Source organism: Hyaena hyaena, unplaced genomic scaffold, assembly GCF_003009895.1.
Source record: "Hyaena hyaena isolate Hyena2069 unplaced genomic scaffold, ASM300989v1 scaffold_280, whole genome shotgun sequence".
Taxonomy (NCBI): Eukaryota; Metazoa; Chordata; class Mammalia; order Carnivora; family Hyaenidae; genus Hyaena; species Hyaena hyaena.
The window spans coordinates 473,578-491,288 of NW_024080912.1; the positions used below are offsets into that span (position 1 = coordinate 473,578).

The window sequence follows — 17,711 nt, forward strand, 5'->3', positions numbered from 1 at the left end:
ATTCTGTTCCAACAACAGGTGTTGGGGAAATGTGACCACGTGTAACCTGGTATCTAGTGCAGTGTCCTTCACCCCTCCTGGGCTAGGGGTCAGCGCAGCCCTGTACCCCCCCCCCGCCCCCCCACTGGTTTCTCAGGCTTCTTTGCAGGGTTTTCTTCTGTAGATACAACCAAACACAAATATGTATTATTTCCCCCACTTTTTTTGGTTTGTTTACAAACTGGAAAGAGCATAGAATACATGCTGTTCTGTACTTTGCTTTTTCACTTCCTGTATCTTTGAGATCTGTTCGCTTCAACACACACAGAGAGAGAGAGAGAGAGAGCTTCCTCATTCTTTTTCCATTGTATTCGGGGTTACTGGTGGGCCGCTCCTCCAGCCCTAGAATGATGGACAGCTGGGCTGTGTCTGAGTTTTGCTGTTGCAAACAGCTCACAGCACAGCTCAGAGCGGACGCCTCTTCCCAGGCCGTTTTTTGCACTCACCAGGGTGTTGAGTGCACTCCCGAAGCAGGAGCTGAGATGCACCCCTGGTGGGGCACCCGCCCCCCCCCACCCCATAGCCCTGCCTGGGGCAGCACGTTCAGGGCCATTTGCGTTTCTCTTACAAGGAGGTTGAGTGTGTTTTCCCAGGAGTAGGCCATTTTGACATGAATGATTTCACTTCTCAAAGCGTCTGTTCGGATTTTTTACTCTGTTTCCTTTTTGCCTTTGGTCTTTTTCCTATTGATACATAGTAGCTCGTTAACATATTAGGGCTACCAGCTCTTTGCGGCAGATAAGAGTTACAAGTATGTATTTCTTAGGACTTTGTTGCTGGTATTTTTACCACGGAGAAGGGATGGGAGGGAGCCTTTTTTTCATTTCTTTTTTTTTAGTGGCCTTTGGATTTTAAAGCAGGGATTAAAAGGCTTGCCTGCCCCAAAGTTATAAAGCAGTTCTCTCTCCTTCTAATGTTTCATTTTTTTTTAACTTTTCAAAATTTTTATTATTGTCTATTTTTTTAAAGATTTTTAAAAATGTTTTATTTATTTCTGAGAGAGAGAGAGACAGCGTGAGCAGGGGAGGGTTAGAGAGAGAGGGAGACACAGAATCTGAAGCAGGCTCCAGGCTCTGAGCTGGCTGTCAGCACACAGCCTGACATGGGGCTCAAACCCAAGGACCGCAAGATCATGACCTGAGCCGAAGTCAGATGCTTAACCGACTAAGCCACCCAAGTGCCCCAAGATTTTTTTTTTTTATTTTTAAGTAATCTGTACACCCGAAGTGGGGCTCGAACTTAAAACCCCGAGATCGTCACATGTTCCACTGACTGAGCCAGCCAGGCGCCCCTCGTTGTTTTCTTTTTATTAATTGTTGAGCAGCTACAAAGGAATACATACAGCAGATAGCATGGTATTAGGCACCTTTCCCCTCTTCCTCTCGGAGGAGGATGTGCCACTCCTCTAGCTGGCCCCTGGTACCCCACTGCGTCCCCTCCTCTGCTTTCCCCTCACAGAGGGGACCACTGTCTGTTGAAATCATTCCCTGTTGCTAAAGAGTTTTATCACGTTTGTATTCCCAGACCTAACACTGCTCAGCGCTGCCTGTTTTGAACTGTGCCTGCCTTGTTCTGTCTTCCTCTTTTCTCTTTTCAATGGAGGTGAAATTCACATAACAAAATGAACCCTTTTTTAATTTTTTAAATGTTTAGTTTGAGAGAGAGAGAGAGAGACATATCTTGAGTGGGGGAGGGGCAGAGAGAGGGAGACACAATCCGAAGCAGGCTGCAGGCTCTGAGCTGTCAGCACAGAGCTTGATGCGGGGCTCGGACCCACAAGCTGTGGATCATGAGCTGAGCCGAAGTCAGACGCCTAACTGACTGAGCCACCCATGTGCCCCCCAAGTTAACCCTTTTTAAAGTACACAATTAATTGGCATGTGGCACATCTCCCTCTATCCCCCTCCCCCCACCCCTGGCAACCAGCAATCATCTTCCTGCCTCTGCGGATTTACCTGTTCTGGGTATTTCCTATAATGGAATCACACAGTATTTATGCTTTTGCGTCTGGCTTCTTCACGTAGCACGTTAGTAAGGTTCATTAACGTTGCAGCGTGAGTCCGTCCTTCATCCCTTTTTGGGCCGGGTCACATCCCACTGCATAGAGAGAGGCATTTGGCGTGCCCACAGGGTCATTGCTGGCCATTGGGTTGTCTTCTCCTTGGGTGTCTGTGAATGGGGCCACCCCTCGCTCTCTTGTACTCAAGTGTTGAGATGCCGGAGCCGCCCCCTAGCTGCGTGGAGCCAATGTCCATTCCCGTGCACTCCCCTGCGGCACTGCGCTCTTGACTGCATCCTGACTTACCATTCTGACGCCGGACCTTACTAGGTAAATGCCAGCCTGGTTGTGAAGGTGGCTGTGCTGGGGCGCTTGGCCGGCTGGGTCAGTAGAGCATATGGCTCTTGATCTCAGGGTCATGAATTCAAGCCCCATGTTGGGTGTAGAGATTACTTTAAAAAAAAAAAAAACTTTGGGGTGCTCAGTTGTTTGAGCATCTGGCTCTTGATTTCAGTTCAGATCATCATCTCATGATCTGTGAGTTTGAAGCCAGCCTCAAGCTCTGTGCTGATAGCAAGGAGACTGCTTGGGAATTCTCTCTCTCTCCTCCCCTCTCTGCCCCTTCCCTGCTCTTGTGTGCACGCTCTCTCTCTCAAAATAAATCAACGAACTTTTAAAAAAAGGGCAAAGAGGCTATGCTTACACCCCACCTTTTTTTTTTTCTACATACTTTTGCTTTGCTTGGGATTTCTCCCAGTGTGCGGTGTGAACTATGGTGTCTTCTCAGATGGCCAGCCGTCCCAAGGGCCCTTACTTCATAGCCTCCTCCATCCCCTGACTTGAGACTCAGGCTCTCCCCCACCCTCAGTTCTTCTCGCGGTGGTGTTCTCTGGACTTTCTGCTCTGTTTGTGTGCTAAGGCTACACTGTTTTAGTTACTGCAGCTACAGGTAACAGCTGGCCCATGTCTCTGGTCTTGCCCCCAGACCTCTAGCTCAGCCCACTCAGCATTAGAGCTGGGGAAACTGAGGCAAGGCACAGTTTGGATTTGGGTCTTTCTTGAGACAGAGCCTGGCTCCACGCCCTTCTCTCCTTCTCAGCCTGACATCCCACTGTCCTCACTCCTCTCCAGCTCAGTGGCTCCCACTCTCCAGGATAAAATTCCTTTTATGTGACCCATCTCCCTTTACATCTGGTCTTCCCACTACACCAGCCTGGGGCTCTGGGACATGGCCACAGTTTTTCCGGGCCTCCCCTCGCACACACTCTTCCTGCTCCCTGCCCAAGCTTGGCTAGTGCCCGCTGTGCCCACAGCCCCACTACTTCCCTTTGATGCAGTGCTGGGCCCTTTGCCGCCATTCCAGCCTTCCCCAAGCGGTGCCGGACTGCTCGGGGGCAAACACGAGTGAGCCCTGGCCTGGGGCCACCTGCCTGGCCCAGCGTGACCCGGGTCTCTTGTGCCCCTCCCCCACCCCTGGCAGGTGCCAACATCGCCTCTGGTGAAGAAGTTGCCATCAAGCTAGAGTGTGTGAAAACGAAGCACCCGCAGCTGCACATCGAGAGCAAGTTCTACAAGATGATGCAGGGAGGAGGTGAGCGCTGAAAGGGGCCTGGGGGCGGAGCCTGAAGGCCTGTGTACGAATATGGGAATATGGGCATGCGAATACGTGCATGCGCTCCCGGGAGGGCCTACCCTGACCCGCCCCCTCTGAAGCCCCTCTCCTCTCTGGCCCTCAGTGGGAATCCCGTCCATCAAGTGGTGTGGAGCGGAAGGTGACTACAACGTCATGGTCATGGAGCTGCTGGGGCCCAGCCTGGAGGATCTCTTCAACTTCTGTTCCCGCAAGTTCAGCCTCAAGACGGTGCTGCTCCTGGCCGACCAGATGGTGAGCCCCGCCCCCCCAACCCCACCCCAGGCCAGAGACCGTGGGCTCTCTTGGGCTTGCAGCTGCCCTCCCAGCCTCTGCGCGCCCACCGTGCCAACGGGTGCAGGGTGCCAGCTCTGCCTGTTGCCTCTGGAGGATGCCGCGGCAGGAGGCAGTGACGGGGACATAGGACAGGCTTGGTTCCTGGACGGGGACCAGGGGACCTTCACCATTGGCTGTAGGATGGGGGGGAGGGAGTTAAATACAGATTCCCAGTCCCACTCCAGGAATCCTGGGTTGGGCTCCTGGGGTAGGACCTGGGACTCTGCTCTCAGGTGATTCTCCAACCATTGGCCACACAGACCTGGGTCCCGCCCTGGCGTGGTGACCATAGGTGACTTCTAAGCTTCTCAGAGCCTCCATCATCTCAGATGAGAGTCTCCCCTTGGCTGGATTGTTGTGGGTGGGGTCAACTGGGACTCTACCCAGTGCCTGGGCCAGAGCAGATGCCTACTGAGGAGGAGTCCTGGGGGTCTCAAGCCCTGTTAAACTCAGGGGAGGAAAATTCTATACAAATATAAAAGCATAGAATTTTGAACTCTTAATTTTATCTTATTACTTTTTAAATTAGCCCTGTGCCCATCGTGGGGCTCAAACTCACAACCCTGAGATCAAGAGTCACACGTTCTACTAAGTAAGCCAGCCCCAGGGGCCTCTGAAGCATAGAATTTGGGACCCAGAATGATGCATAGAGTTCTTATTAGCCCGGAGTCTGGGTCTGTGGCTGACCTCCAGAAAGTCTGCCGATACCCACAGTATTGGTCCAGACGTGTGCAGAGGAGAGTTGTCAGAGCCTCACAGGATGTGACACTCAGTAAAGGCTTAGGAAATACTCGGCCAATGCCAAAGGAAGCTGCTGATTTTCAGAAGCCTGAGGTCCAGAGAGGGACTGACGGGCCAGAGGACAAATTGTATGCATATCTGTTTGTTTAAGTTTCTGACATGAAGTTTAAAGGAAGAGAAGTCTGTGTGTCTGCCTGACTTGGTTGTCCTGTGCAAGCTGGGGGACAGATCCTGTCTTTTGGACTCCATCGCTGTCACCCCTGTCCTCTCTTCTCCCTCTCCTCCCTTCCGCCATGATTTGGTTACCAGAACATCCTTCGAATTGCTTCTCTGACTCCAGTTTCAAGCAGCAGAGCCTTCCATGGGGGTCCAGATGCCCTTCCAGGCTTAATCTCTTGATCTTGCCATTAGCTTCCCTATGTTGCTCTCTCTCCCCATCTCACAACCACCTTGGGGGACTCCTCTTTCAGAATTTCTCTATCACTTCCTCTAGGAAGCCTTCTCTGACTTGCCCCTTGACATCATCTTACACAGTTGCAGACAGATCTCTCTCCCCTACCCGGGGCAGGGACCATGGATGTGTTTTCTGTCCCTGCTGCCCCAGCCCTCTGCCCCCTGTCCCGGCCCTGGCGCAGAGTGCTTATTGAAGGCCCTTCCGTGGACCGCTTACCCAATGACTCGCTGTCCCCTGCCCAGATCAGCCGCATCGAGTACATCCACTCCAAGAACTTCATACACCGGGACGTCAAGCCAGACAACTTCCTCATGGGGTTGGGGAAGAAGGGCAACCTGGTGTACATCATTGACTTCGGTCTGGCCAAGAAGTACCGGGACGCCCGCACCCACCAGCACATCCCCTACCGGGAAAACAAGAACTTGACTGGCACTGCCCGCTATGCCTCCATCAATACCCACCTGGGCATCGGTGAGTGTGTGAGGTTCAAGAGCAGTGCGCATCCCTGGGCTGCTGGCCGGGACCCTGGCTTTCTGCGGCCTGGATTTATCCACCCCCCACTTTTTTTTGAAGTTTATTTATTATTTTGAGAGAGAGAATCCCAACCAGACTCTACCATTAGCCCAGAGCCAGACATGGGGCTCGAACTCACGAATTGCGAGATCACGACCTGAGCCTAAATAAGAGTCGGATGCTTAACCAGCTGAGCCACCCAGGCGCCCAGTTCCCCCAATTTTTGCCCCAAAGTCCGGTCTTCCCCTTAAGAAGAAGAGCTGTGGCAAAGCAAGCACCTTAAGGTGACTTACTTCACCTCCACAGCAGCCTTGTAGAGCAGGTGGGGACTGGTCCCCTTTTACAGTGTGGGGAACACAGGGTCGCAGGTGTAGCACCGCTTGCTGTAGGCTGTGCAGCTCAGCAAGTACGAAAGCCAGATCTGACCTCAGCGCTGCGTGGCGCCTCACTTGTGCCCTATCCACAGAGTGGGCTGGTGGGGAGGACCAGGTTACCTATTATATAGTTATTGATTGAGTAACTACCTGAGCTGGAGAAACTGCCGTTTTCTTTCCTTTTTATTTTTTAATGTTTATTTTTGAGGGAGAGAGAGAGAGAGAAGCAGGGGAGGGGGAGAGAGAGAGGGAGACAGAATCTGAACCAGGCTCCAGGCTCTGAGCTGTCAGCACAGGACCCAGAGCGAGGCTCGAACTCACGAACCGTGAGATTGTGACCTGAGCCAAAGTCAACGCTGAACCAACTGAGCCACCCAGGCACCCCCCTTTTTTTTAATGTTTATTTTTGAGGGAGGGGAATGTGTGTGAGTTGGGGAGGGGCAGAGAGAGAGAGAGGGAGACAAAGGATCTGAAGCGGGCTCTGTGCCAACAGTACAGGTGAGGACTCAAACTGCGAACCGTGAGATCGTGACTGGACCCCAAGTCAGATGTGCCCCCAAACTGCCCTTTTCTGTACAAGGGCTAATAACCTGTACCTGTTTGTGTTGGGGTCGCAGCAAGTCAGTATGGGTGGGGAGGGGCAGTGCCAAGTGGGAGCACAGGACGGGTGGTGCCCCTCAGGTGAGGAGCGTGTCTTGGAGGAGGGGGCCCTGGCCCAGGTGGGCCCCACCCCTCACCCTGTCCTTGATTCCATGCAGAGCAAAGCCGTCGAGATGACCTGGAGAGTCTGGGCTACGTGCTCATGTATTTCAACCTGGGCTCCCTGCCCTGGCAGGGCCTCAAAGCGGCCACCAAGCGCCAGAAGTATGAGCGCATCAGTGAGAAGAAAATGTCGACGCCCATCGAGGTCCTCTGCAAAGGCTACCCCTGTGAGTAGCCCAGTGGGGAGGCGGCCGGCCTGGGGACCCCCGAAGGCCTCTCAGAGGGCAGGACAAAGCCACACAGCCCAGCCCGGACCACTGCTGCCCCACCGCCAGCACGTTAATGGCACGTGCTCTGTCACTGCCCCGGCCTCCCTTCCGGCCACTTCTCGCGAGGCTGTGTGTTAAGAAAAGCTAGTGTGGCCTTACGCTGGGAGCCTCCTTCACTGCCTGCAGAGAACACATCTTTTCTGATGCTTCTGCTCACCACTCGTGTGGGGCGTCACCCCCACCGAGCAGTTCCCTGCGACGCCAGCTGGGTGGCCTCTAGTGTAGTGCAGGGTGCTGCCATCCGCTTGGGGGTTCAGGGTTCGATCCCACGAGCTGCCCCCTCCTCCACCTCAGACGCCATTGGCAAGGCCAGGATGCCACCGTGCTGTGTGTGTGAGGTTCTCCCGCCCTGCGCCTCGGAGGGCCTCAGTTCGCTAGAGTGGCTCCTAGGACTCAGGGAAACATACCTTGTTTGCCACGTTATTAAAGGCCTTGAGGAAGGGTGTGGAGGAACAGGGAACAACCAGAAGAAGAGGTGCACAGGGCGCAGTGTGGGAGGGGCCCGAGCACAGGGGCTTCTGTCCCCGCAGAGGCGAGGTGTGTCTCCCTCCTGTATGTGGCTGTGTTCAGCTGGAAGCTGTCCAAACCCCATGCTGTTGGGATTTTTATGGAGGCTTCCTCACGAACCCACAGACGGATGGTCACCGACTCCATGTCCAGCCCCCTCCCTCCCAGAGAAGTGTCTGGGGAGATGAGTCGCTGGAAACTCTCAGCTTCTATCCGGGCGGCGTCCTCCTGGTGCCCAGCTCCCACCCGCCCAGGAGCCATGAGGAGCCCACCCAGAGGCGCCTCACCCGGAGCAAAAGAGTCTCCTGGCACGCTTAGCACTTAAGGCTTTCCAAGGGTTTTAGGAATTCCGCGCCAGGAACCGTGGGCCAGAGACCAATGTATGTTTCCTGTTCTCTCATGAGGGGCTCTCCCCACCCCTGCTTTGGGCAGGTGTCGATGGCAGTTTTCCTCTTGTGATGTTGGGAGTTCCCGTCGGGCTCTAGGCTGTCCTTCAGAATGGATGACAGCTCTTGGTCTGCCATCTGCATGGTTCCCAGAGCAGTGACCCAAGGCCCTGTGGGCCCAGCTCACTGAGAAGGAACACTGGCCCGACACACGGCTCCTCGGTTCTTGTCTATAGAGGCCCTGCTCGTGGGCTGCAATGGGTTTTAGCACCGCCCAGCCACCCAGGCTTCTGCTCTGACGCCATCTTGTCCTCCCCTACCTTCGGATGAAAGTGTTTGTGGGGACAGTGGGTGGGTGGGCAACATGGGCTGCTGGGGGCCCCCGGGAGCCTGGGCCTCACCTCTTCTGTGCCTTGTAACCCCTGCCAGCCGAGTTCTCAACATACCTCAACTTCTGCCGCTCACTGCGGTTCGACGACAAGCCCGACTACTCCTACCTGCGCCAGCTCTTCCGCAACCTCTTCCACAGGCAGGGCTTTTCCTACGACTACGTCTTCGACTGGAACATGCTCAAATTCGTGAGTCACGTGGAGGCCAAGGCGGGCTTGGGGGACTGGACGGGGCAGGCCCTGACTCATGAGGCCAAAGTGACCCAGTGGCGGGCGGGGCTCTGGGAAAATGGGAGCTGTGAGCTGGACCGCACAAGCGACCTCACTGGGGTCCCCGAGTCCCCACAGGGCCCCCGCTCCGGCCTCATCTGTGCCGACAGCACATGCTGCTGTAGTCAGCGGGGCCTGGGAGGGGCCTCACCTCCCGCCAGACCTGAGAAGACCTGGTTGGGCCTCGAGTCCCTCCCAGGTGCTCTCAGCGGGGCGTGGGTGGCACTGGCTGGCCCCCCAGCTGTCCTGATTGTCGCCTCCGCCACCTTGCTCTTGCTGTGCACGTCCCAGGCGGCCGCCTTCACAGCAGCCCCTCTGGCCAGCCTGGACCCATTCATTGTGGTTTCTCTCTTCCTGGTCATGGGACCCTGGGTGTTGCTAGGCGGCTGCTCTGTCTCCCTCTTTTAAGGGTCTTGGGGGTAGGGTGGGGAGAAGCGTTCGTCAGCTGTGCTCTGGAGCTCCGGAATCTGTGAAATTGTGTGTCTTGTTTCACGTCTCTTCTGGAAAAGGGGGCTTCCTCGAGCCAGGCTCAGCCCCGAGACAGCGAAGCTATTGCACTGCCCTGCCCCCGCCCCTGTCCCTGTGCCGGGCCCGCGTACCCGCCCTCTTACTGGTAAGGACCCACTGAGGCCTGACCTTTCCAAGATTTGCCACTTGGCTGGGCACGCACAAGAGGCTGAGCCTCTGCTGTGCTCTCTGTCCCTTCCAGGTGCCCGGCGCCCCTGGGCACCCAGGGCCCTCCAGATAGGCCCGTGGAGGAGGTGGAGGAGCTGCCCCCCCAAAACTACTGGCCTGTGGTCTGGACTCCAGGGCCCCAGTTCTGACGTCACCAGGTGTGTCTGAGCCCATCGGGGCCAGGCCTGAGGAGGTGTCCCTTGGCATGGTGGGGTGCGGTGGAGAGAGGGGGTGGTGGAGAAGGCCCTGCCGGGAGACGCATAGGGATGGATCAGCCGCCCGACGAACAGAGCCTGAAGGAGGGATAATGCTCACTGCCTCGGAGGGCCTGGTGGGAGCACCCGGAGCCAAGACCCCAACGGTGGCCTCTGTATCGAACCCGAACTCATTAAACGCCCCCCGCCTGTTCTGCGCGTCATCCCGGTGTGCCTCTCCTTTCGTGGCGGATCCCCTCGGCCCGCTCTGCCAGGCGCAGGACCCAAGGGCTCATTGTCCTGGACACTGGGGTTGCCACCTGGGCTCGCACCCCTCTTCTCGCTGGGTCTCAGGCAGTGGCCTGGCGCTGTTCCCTAAGGAGTCGGACAGAGGTCGGGCAGAGAACAGCGGCTCCACAGGCCAAGGGAGCCGAGGGGTGGAGGGTGGGAGATGGGGAGTGGGGCACCGTACACCCCAGCCCTTCCAGCCGGGAGCATGGCCAAGGGCTGGCTCTTCTCGCCAGAGGGCGTGGCTCAAGGCATCTGGACGCCGGGCCTTCAGTCATCTGTGTAGAAACTCATTCCCAGGTCTGGTTCGGGGATGGGCTTGGCCCTTGCTCTATGTGCAGTTCTGAGAATGGGCTTTACGTTGTCTAGGCTTGTGCCATGCAACGTGGTAGCAGCCACTGTCCACGTGTGGCTAATTTTTAACTAATTAAAGCTAAAGCTGAAAGTTAAAGTAGTCCCTCGGTTGCATTTGCTACATTTCAAGCCCTCGGGAGCCACAAGTGAGCTGGTCAGTGGCTGGCTGGCATATCCAACGAGGCAGATATGAACATTTCCGTCATCCAGAAAGTTCTACTCTAGATCGCTCCTCACAGAGCCTCTCATGGGACCATCCGGCTGACACCTCGCATCAAGCCAGGCCAGGAGCACCCTCCCCACCCGCTGTTGCCACTCTGACCCCTTCCTGGAGTCCCCTTTGAGCCAAGCTCCCGGGTCAGAAGCTGAGCAGAGGTGCCAACAGCCTTATTCTGCACTGATCTCTGACTCGGCCCGGGCTGGACCAGCGGGCGCCTTTGACCCTGTCTCCACGGTGAGCTCAACCATCTCCACCTGCCCTCTGGTGGAAGCATCTACAGACCCGTGACGGGGACCTTCCATGCCTGCCGCCCCCAAGGCCAGGCCGTCCCCCATGACGTCACCAGCACCTACCTGCAGACCGGACACCGTGCTGGGCACAGAGGGCTACGAGAAGGATCCCACCCTCGACTGAGAGCTTCCCTCCCCGAAGTGGCCACACCGCTCAGCATCAGGGCCCTGGAGTCCTGGAGCTCTGCTGCTCCAGCAGATGGGACACTGCTCTCAGCAAATGCAGCCACTGTGTCCCAAGGCCCAAGCAGCAGGCCAGAGGATCGTCCACACTGCCAAGGACAGGGGTCCACACAGCAGGGCTGGATGCTGGTGTGACTTTGATGTTGACCTTCTGTGTTTTCTGTGGGCAAATAAAAGCCAAGAAACCTCCCCAGTGTGCATTTCTTGGACGGAAACGTGGAGAATAGCTCCTCTTGCTTTGGGGCCGGCCTGGGCCCGAGACTTCTGGGGTCACAAAGGGCAGGGGCTCCAGCCCTCCGTTCAGTCGCTCGCCCCAGGGCTCCACCCCTCTGAAGGGACTACTTGACTTCACCAGCCTCAATTCCTCCCCAGGCAGGGGACTAGTACATCCCACCCCCCCACCTGCCCTGGGCCTGTCCTCAGGAGGGTTCCTGAGTGGTGCTGCGCCTCTTAACCACCCACTTGCTCTCATTCTGGCTGGGCTGCTCGCTGCCAGCTGGTCACTGAGTGGGCAGGAGCCCAGGGTTGGGGAGTGGTGGAGGCTGGGAGTCAGGAGGTCAAGCCCTGGTGGTTGCAGGCCTGCCTGCACAGGCCTGTGGGTGGGAGGTCTGGGCACGCGCCTGCCAAAAGTGTCCCGCAAGGTCCTCTGGGGTGCGGAGCGCGGAGCAGGGCTGGGTGGCAGAGGCCTGGATTCAGATCCCGGCTCTATCCTGAGCTATGTGGCCCCACGAAGGTCATGAGGGCTCCTTGGGCCTCAGTTCCTCACTAGGATTCGGGAATCACTCTGATCCCCAGTTCCTACCTCCTGGAGTTGCTTAAAGGCAAGGGCCAGCCCTGGCCCTCATTTCCCAAGGACAACGGGGCCTTCCTGGCCATTTCCCTGGGAGAGACACAGGGTTGCAGGAGCCTGCACCCCGTGGCCTGTGAGCAGCCCCCCCCCCGCACTCAGCCTGCAGCTCTCTTCTCCACAGATGCGGCCCCCCTCCTGCCAGCCCCCTGCCCTTCCCTGTGGACGACCCCAGGACCAACTAGGTAACGCGGCCGGGTGCCGCTCCCACGCCGGGCTCCTTTCTCTGGGCCTCTCTCCTTTCCTCCTGCACTGGGGGTGGGGGGTGGGGGCAGCAGCTGGAGGGCAGGCCCTGGGGGTTCATGTTCCCCCTTCTGCCCTAGCCCGCCTGTTGGGCCTCTGTTTCTTCCATGGGGCATCTAGCGCATTCTTTCTCGAGCTCCCCCTGAGCTCTCGTCTTGTCCCAGGGCTGGCAACATCTGGGTGAGTCCCTGGGCCTCCCCCACAGCACCTGCCAGAAGTCGCTGCCAGGTCCAGGGACAGGGGAAGGACAGCCTTTGACAAGATCCCCTGGTTGGCGCCCTGGTCCAAGCGCTGGCCCTGCCTTTAGCCTGTTGCTCCTCCTCTGGGCCTCTGACCACCTGCTCTGCTCTGTTTGGAAACTCGGAGGGGCCGAGGGCGTCTGGACACACTAGGGGCCCCAGTTGGGAGGGCCAAGGAGTGCCCTTGGTCCTTGTGGGGCACTAGCCCTCTGGGCTCCGCTTCAACCCCATGAGACCAGGGCAGAGTGACCTCCCTCTGCTTCTCAGACCCAGCTTCCTCCTTCCTCCGGGCGGTCGCGTGGCTTCGTCTGTCTGTACTCTGTGACTGCGGGTCATCCCCCGGCCTCTCGGGCTTCCTGCCTTGTGGGGAAAGGAGGTTGGACCAGAGGGTTTCTGAGCTGGGCTCGCCTGGCCTCCTTCCCCGCGCTCTGCCCCACGGGAGTGCCAGATCTCAGAGCACCCTGAGCTCGCAGGGCTGACCGGGTCTCCTCTCCTCCCCACAGGGTGCAGCCCGGAACCCCGAGGACGTGGACCGGGAGCGGCGAGAACACGAGCGCGAGGAGAGGATGGGGCAGCTCCGGGGGTCTGCCACCCGGGCCCTGCCCCCTGGGCCGCCCACGGGGGCCACCGCCAACCGGCTCCGCAGTGCTGCCGAGCCTGTGGCTTCCACCCCGGCCTCCCGCATCCAGCAAGCTGGTGAGCAGGGACCTTGCACGGTGGGCCGGGCGCAGGGGCTGCCGGGGCACCCCGACGCCCCGACGCTGAGGGTGGCTTCCCCCACCCTCCAGGCAATACTTCTCCCAGAGCGATCTCACGAGTCGACAGAGAGAGGAAGGTGAGCATGAGGCTACACAGGGGTGCACCCGCCAACGTCTCATCCTCCGACCTCACTGGGCGGCAAGAGGTCTCCCGGATTTCAGCCTCACAGGTGAGCCGCTCTCCCTGGCCCTCCTGTGCGTCACCGCTGCGCCCCAGGGCCCGGTCCTGGAGGGAGTCCAGGCTCGGGCCACTGTTCTCACCCCTCCGGTACCCTTGGAGCAGCCCGTTTTCTCGAGCGGCGTCTTGGCCTCCTTTCATCCTCAGAGAGCTGGCTTGGCCCCCACTGGCCAAAGTGGAAACTGAGGCTCCGAGCGGTAGCTCGCCCCAGCACGTGGTAGAGCTGGGGTCCCGCCTTCACTACCGGGGCCCAGCCTAGGGGGGCAGCCGGGAGCTCACAGAGGAGGGGCTCATGGCCCCTCCCATCAGGTCGGGGTCAGCGCAGGATCGAGAGACGGGCAGATCCCGTCTGGTGGCCCCAACGTGTGTGTGGCCCGGAGCAGCTGCATTGCCCCTCTGGGCGGCTACATCCTTCGGTCTTTGAGCTCGCACAGCCCTACCCTTGGCTTGAGGGGCAGTGGTGGGGCTGGGGGTGGGGGGTGGGGGGATTGGCAGTGCTTGGAGCTCCGCAGTGGGGAGAGGCTTGCCAGGTTTCCGTTGTTAGCTGCTGATGCCCTCTCCACCTCTGTGCCTCTCCTCCCAAAGACAAGCGTGCCATTTGACCATCTCGGGAAGTGAGGAGGACCCACCATCCGACCAGTATTTGCTTAGGTGAGTCCATATCTGCTGGAGACGAGGCTCAGCCAGGTCTAGAAACACCCATGGCCCCAGGAAGAGATGAGTATATGCTGCGGGGTCTGGGGGGGTGGCAGGGACCCTCAAAACCAAGAGCTCTCAAGAGAATTTAAGACCTCGAAGCCTCTTGATTCAGGCTCTGAGTAGGCCCAGCCCACACCAACTAGTTTTTCTGCTGGAAGACTCTTTGCCCATTTGCCCACTCCCACCCACCCCCAATCCCACCTCTTTGCCTTACAGTTGTCTGGAAAGTTAGTTCCTAGCAGAGACAGTCCCAGGGCCCAAACCCGGAGCTCCTCTTTAGCCCCAGCCCAGCCCTTTGGCTGTTTTTAAACACTTCTTTCCCGCAAAGCACTTGAGTAGGGACTTGGGAGTTGACGTGCTGGAAAAGAAGTCCCTTGGTGGCCTCGGCCAGCCCTCTGGCCAGCATGAACCCGGAAGGGACTTCATGGCCATGTGTGTGGTCTTGTGGTGGACAGCAGGTGTCTACTCTGGGGCCTGGCTTGGGGAAAGGGAGGCGGAGATTCTTTGGGGGGTGTGTGAGGTGAAGGTCCGAGCTCCCTGGGTGGGTATATACATTTCAGGGGGCTCCGCCAGCGGGGGGGCTCACACCAGGACGCCCTGGGCATGATTGGCTCCGCAGAAATTCCTTCCTCAGATAGAGCTGGGACATAAAGGAGGACTTACCTTCTTTGGGTCTCAGGCCCAGGGACCGGTCCCTCCGTGGCACGATGGGGCAGGCGTGTGGCCGCTCACCAGAACAGAGGAGGGAGAGATTGTGTTCTGCCTGTGAAAATGGCACGCTTACTAGGTGCCCCAGAGAAGGTCCAGTGCAAAGTCTGGGGTCAAGAAAAGAATAAAATAAAAAAAAAAAGTCTGGGGTCAAGAGTGCAGGAACTGCGGGGGGTCCAGCGGACGGGTTGCCAGAGGCAGACGTGCGCCTGATCTGCCTTTTCTCCCCTTCTAGTGTCTTCACTGTATTTTCTTTTAAGAAAACAACAACAACAACAACAAGATGGGGAAAAAACCACTCACAAGAACAAAAAGAAAAAACCCCAGCATAAACCCGACGATGGATTTTGTTTCTTTGATTTTTTTTTCTTTCTTTTTTTTTTTTTCCCCCACCAACGGCAAGAAGACGGGAAGCCTTCGGCACAGAGGATTCTTGTCCCCACGCGTTTCCCACTGTCCACAACCTTCAGGCTACCAAATGCTCCCCCAGACACTGGGCTCTGCGTGCCAGCGCCAGGGCGCCGCCCCGGCCACCGTAGACACTGGCTGGGAGGGGATGTCTCAGGTGGAGAGGCAGCTGGTCCTCCGGTGGCATCAAGAGGTGGCCCGAGGAGCCAGGGGAACGGTTTGGCCGGTTGGAGGCAGATCCCACTGGGTGCTCTTGACCAGTGGGGACCCCAGGAGACCCGCGCAGCCCCTACCACCCTGAAATGACCGTGGCTGAATTTCTGTGTTGGGCTTTTACTGGCATCCCCTGAGCGTTTGGGTCCCTGCTTTGCCTCTCCAAGAAGACTTCGAGGAATGGGTAGCGAGGTGGCGGGGGCTGAGATCCCTTGTGCGCGTGCGTGTCTGTGTCTGGATCTGTAGCTCCCAGGACGGCTGGGGCCCCGCCCCACCTGCCAGGCCAACGTTTCGGTCTCCTTCTCCTAACAAGGACACAGTGACCTCCGCATCCCTCAAGATGGGCACAGAGGGAACTTGCCACCACCGACCCCCGAGACTGTCACCAGCCTGTGGGCCCCATCCCACTTTCCGGGTCCTGGGGCAGAATCCGTGGAGACTGCTGCCAGAAAGCATCTGGCTCCTGGGTTATAAATGAATTCTCCGGTCCTGACCCTCACTGGGGTCCCAACCTCCCTGCGTCCTTTCTCTCTTGAGGAGGAGCCTGGGGTCGGGCCGGGCGTTGGATTTTCCCCACCCCTCCTACTTAACACCTGTTTTTACTTTTTGTTTGTTTTCTCCATGTGTGTATTTCCTAATTTATTTACCTCTTTTTCCCCTTTTTTTCTTTTCCTTTTTTTTTTAATTAAAGAGCAAAGCTTTTTATTACTTTGTAATTTAAAAAACTGAAAAAAAATACTGAAGAACTTTGGGGGGAATTTTGTACTTTTTTCCTGTGTAAATATCGGACTTTTTTGAGCTTTATTGTGGTTGTTAATTTGAAGTAATAAAGTAGAAAAGGATAAAGTGACATGGGCGGCCCTTGGTCCACCTCTTTGCTGGGCAGGGGGGTTCCCTGAGCAGATCCGGGAGCAGGTGTGACCAGACCCAGGAACGGTGTGGCTGGCAGCGATGGTAGGTGCCTCCCTGGGGTTAGGGTTATAAATCAGTGTTTCAAAACCTGCCGACACACCAGCCAGCTGGGGGCCTCACTCAAGTGCAGATTCTGACTCCAGAGGGTTGGCGTGGGGACTGAGTGTCCGTCTATCCACATCCTCACGAGGTCCATCCAGATGATGCCACTGACTCAGGACCGCATTGCATAGGAAGGTTGAAAGCGCTCTTCACAACCGGACCTTATCTACATGAGAATTCTGAGTTTGGTCCTATTAATCTCCCTGTCTTCAGATGGAGAAACAGAGTACAAGTAAAATAACTAACTTGCCCAAGGTCACACAGCTGGCTCTCTAGCAGCAGAGCCAGGATTTGAACCCTACCTGGGAGCCCTGTGAGTGAGGGTCCCAGGGTCAGGTTCCAGGACCATCTGTCGCCGGTGGCCCTGGTACAGCCCTCAGCCTCCCCGGCCTTTGTCTCTCCAGCCCGAAGAAGAATTTGCCTGTCGGTTTACATTTATCCAACACAGTTTACTTTTCCACTTCTCATTAACCCAAGAGCCACTTACAGACATAACCTGCAAGACCAGAGCAAAGCCACCTGACTGGCGAGAAGGTCAAGGGCTCTGAGAGGTTCCCCAGGGGCGTTTGGAAGATCTTGGCCTAGCTCAGCCGGCCCCCTCCCAGAATTAAGGTCCCTGCTGTTCTAGCATTTGAGGACCCTGTGACCCCACAGCCCTGTTAAGGGGTCGCCTGCTGGCCCTCCGTGTAAGGTTTGGGCAAAGCTGGGTCGTTCTTTGTTATTCACAACCATCGGGGATGGGAGGGCATGACTCAAAACCAGGGAACGCAGGAGGGCCCAAAGTGACCGGCAGTGCGCCAGGGCTGGGCACCGGGAGGCCTGCCTGGGAGAGCTGGTGGCCCCCCAGCTTTCTGTGTGCTCCCCTCAGGACCTTTCAGGGGGCCTATCTGACATCAAACAGTAAGTGTGGTGTTTGTTATCAACTACAGGCCCTGAGGGAAAATACGAAGAGCTAATCTTTTTTTGAAAAAATATATCCTGGGGCACCTGGGTGGTTCCGTCAGTTGAGCGTCCGACTTCGGCTCAGATCATGATCTTGCAGTTCGTGGTTTCGAGCCCCACGGCAGGCTGACAGCAGGCTGTGCTGACAGCTCAGAGTCTGGAAGCTGTTTCGGATTCTGTGTCTTCCTCTCTGCCCCTTCCCTGCTCACATACCCTCCTCTCTCGCTCAAAAAAAATTAAATGTTTAAAAAAATACACGTATCTTTTGCAGCAAAAATCCTAATACTTAGTAGCACTAATGTGTTATTTGCTGCATCCTAAAATATACATGAGTTTCAAAATTATAATTTAAAAAATTTTCTTAAGTTTATTTAGAGAGAGAGTGAGAGTGTGCACATACAAGGCAGGGGGAGGAGGACAGAGAGGGAGAGAGAATCCAAGCAGGCTGTGCACTGTCAACATGGAGCCCAGCATGGGGCTTGAACCCCTGAACTGCGAGATCATGACCTGAGCCGATTTCAGGAGTCAAATGCTTAACCATCTGAGCCACCCAGGCACCCCTCAAAATGACAATTTTAAAATTACTACT

At 56.9% G+C, this 17,711-nt stretch overlaps 1 protein-coding gene across 11 annotated transcripts in view; it reads left to right on the plus strand.

Moving 5' to 3' along the window:
• The window catches only part of LOC120241158 (casein kinase I), a 33,698-nt gene extending 18,878 nt beyond the window's left edge, over nucleotides 1–14,820 (plus strand). For 6 of the 11 annotated variants that reach the window (XM_039246098.1, XM_039246097.1, XM_039246099.1 and 3 more), the window contains exons 3-7: nucleotides 3,519–3,629; nucleotides 3,775–3,923; nucleotides 5,442–5,670; nucleotides 6,845–7,015; nucleotides 8,440–9,077. In XM_039246098.1, coding sequence (XP_039102029.1) covers nucleotides 3,519–3,629; nucleotides 3,775–3,923; nucleotides 5,442–5,670; nucleotides 6,845–7,015; nucleotides 8,440–9,077 — 1,298 coding nt within the window. The other 5 variants (XM_039246103.1, XM_039246104.1, XM_039246105.1 and 2 more) reach the window with 5 other exon arrangements.
• The last annotated feature ends 2,891 nt before the right edge of the window (nucleotides 14,821–17,711 follow it).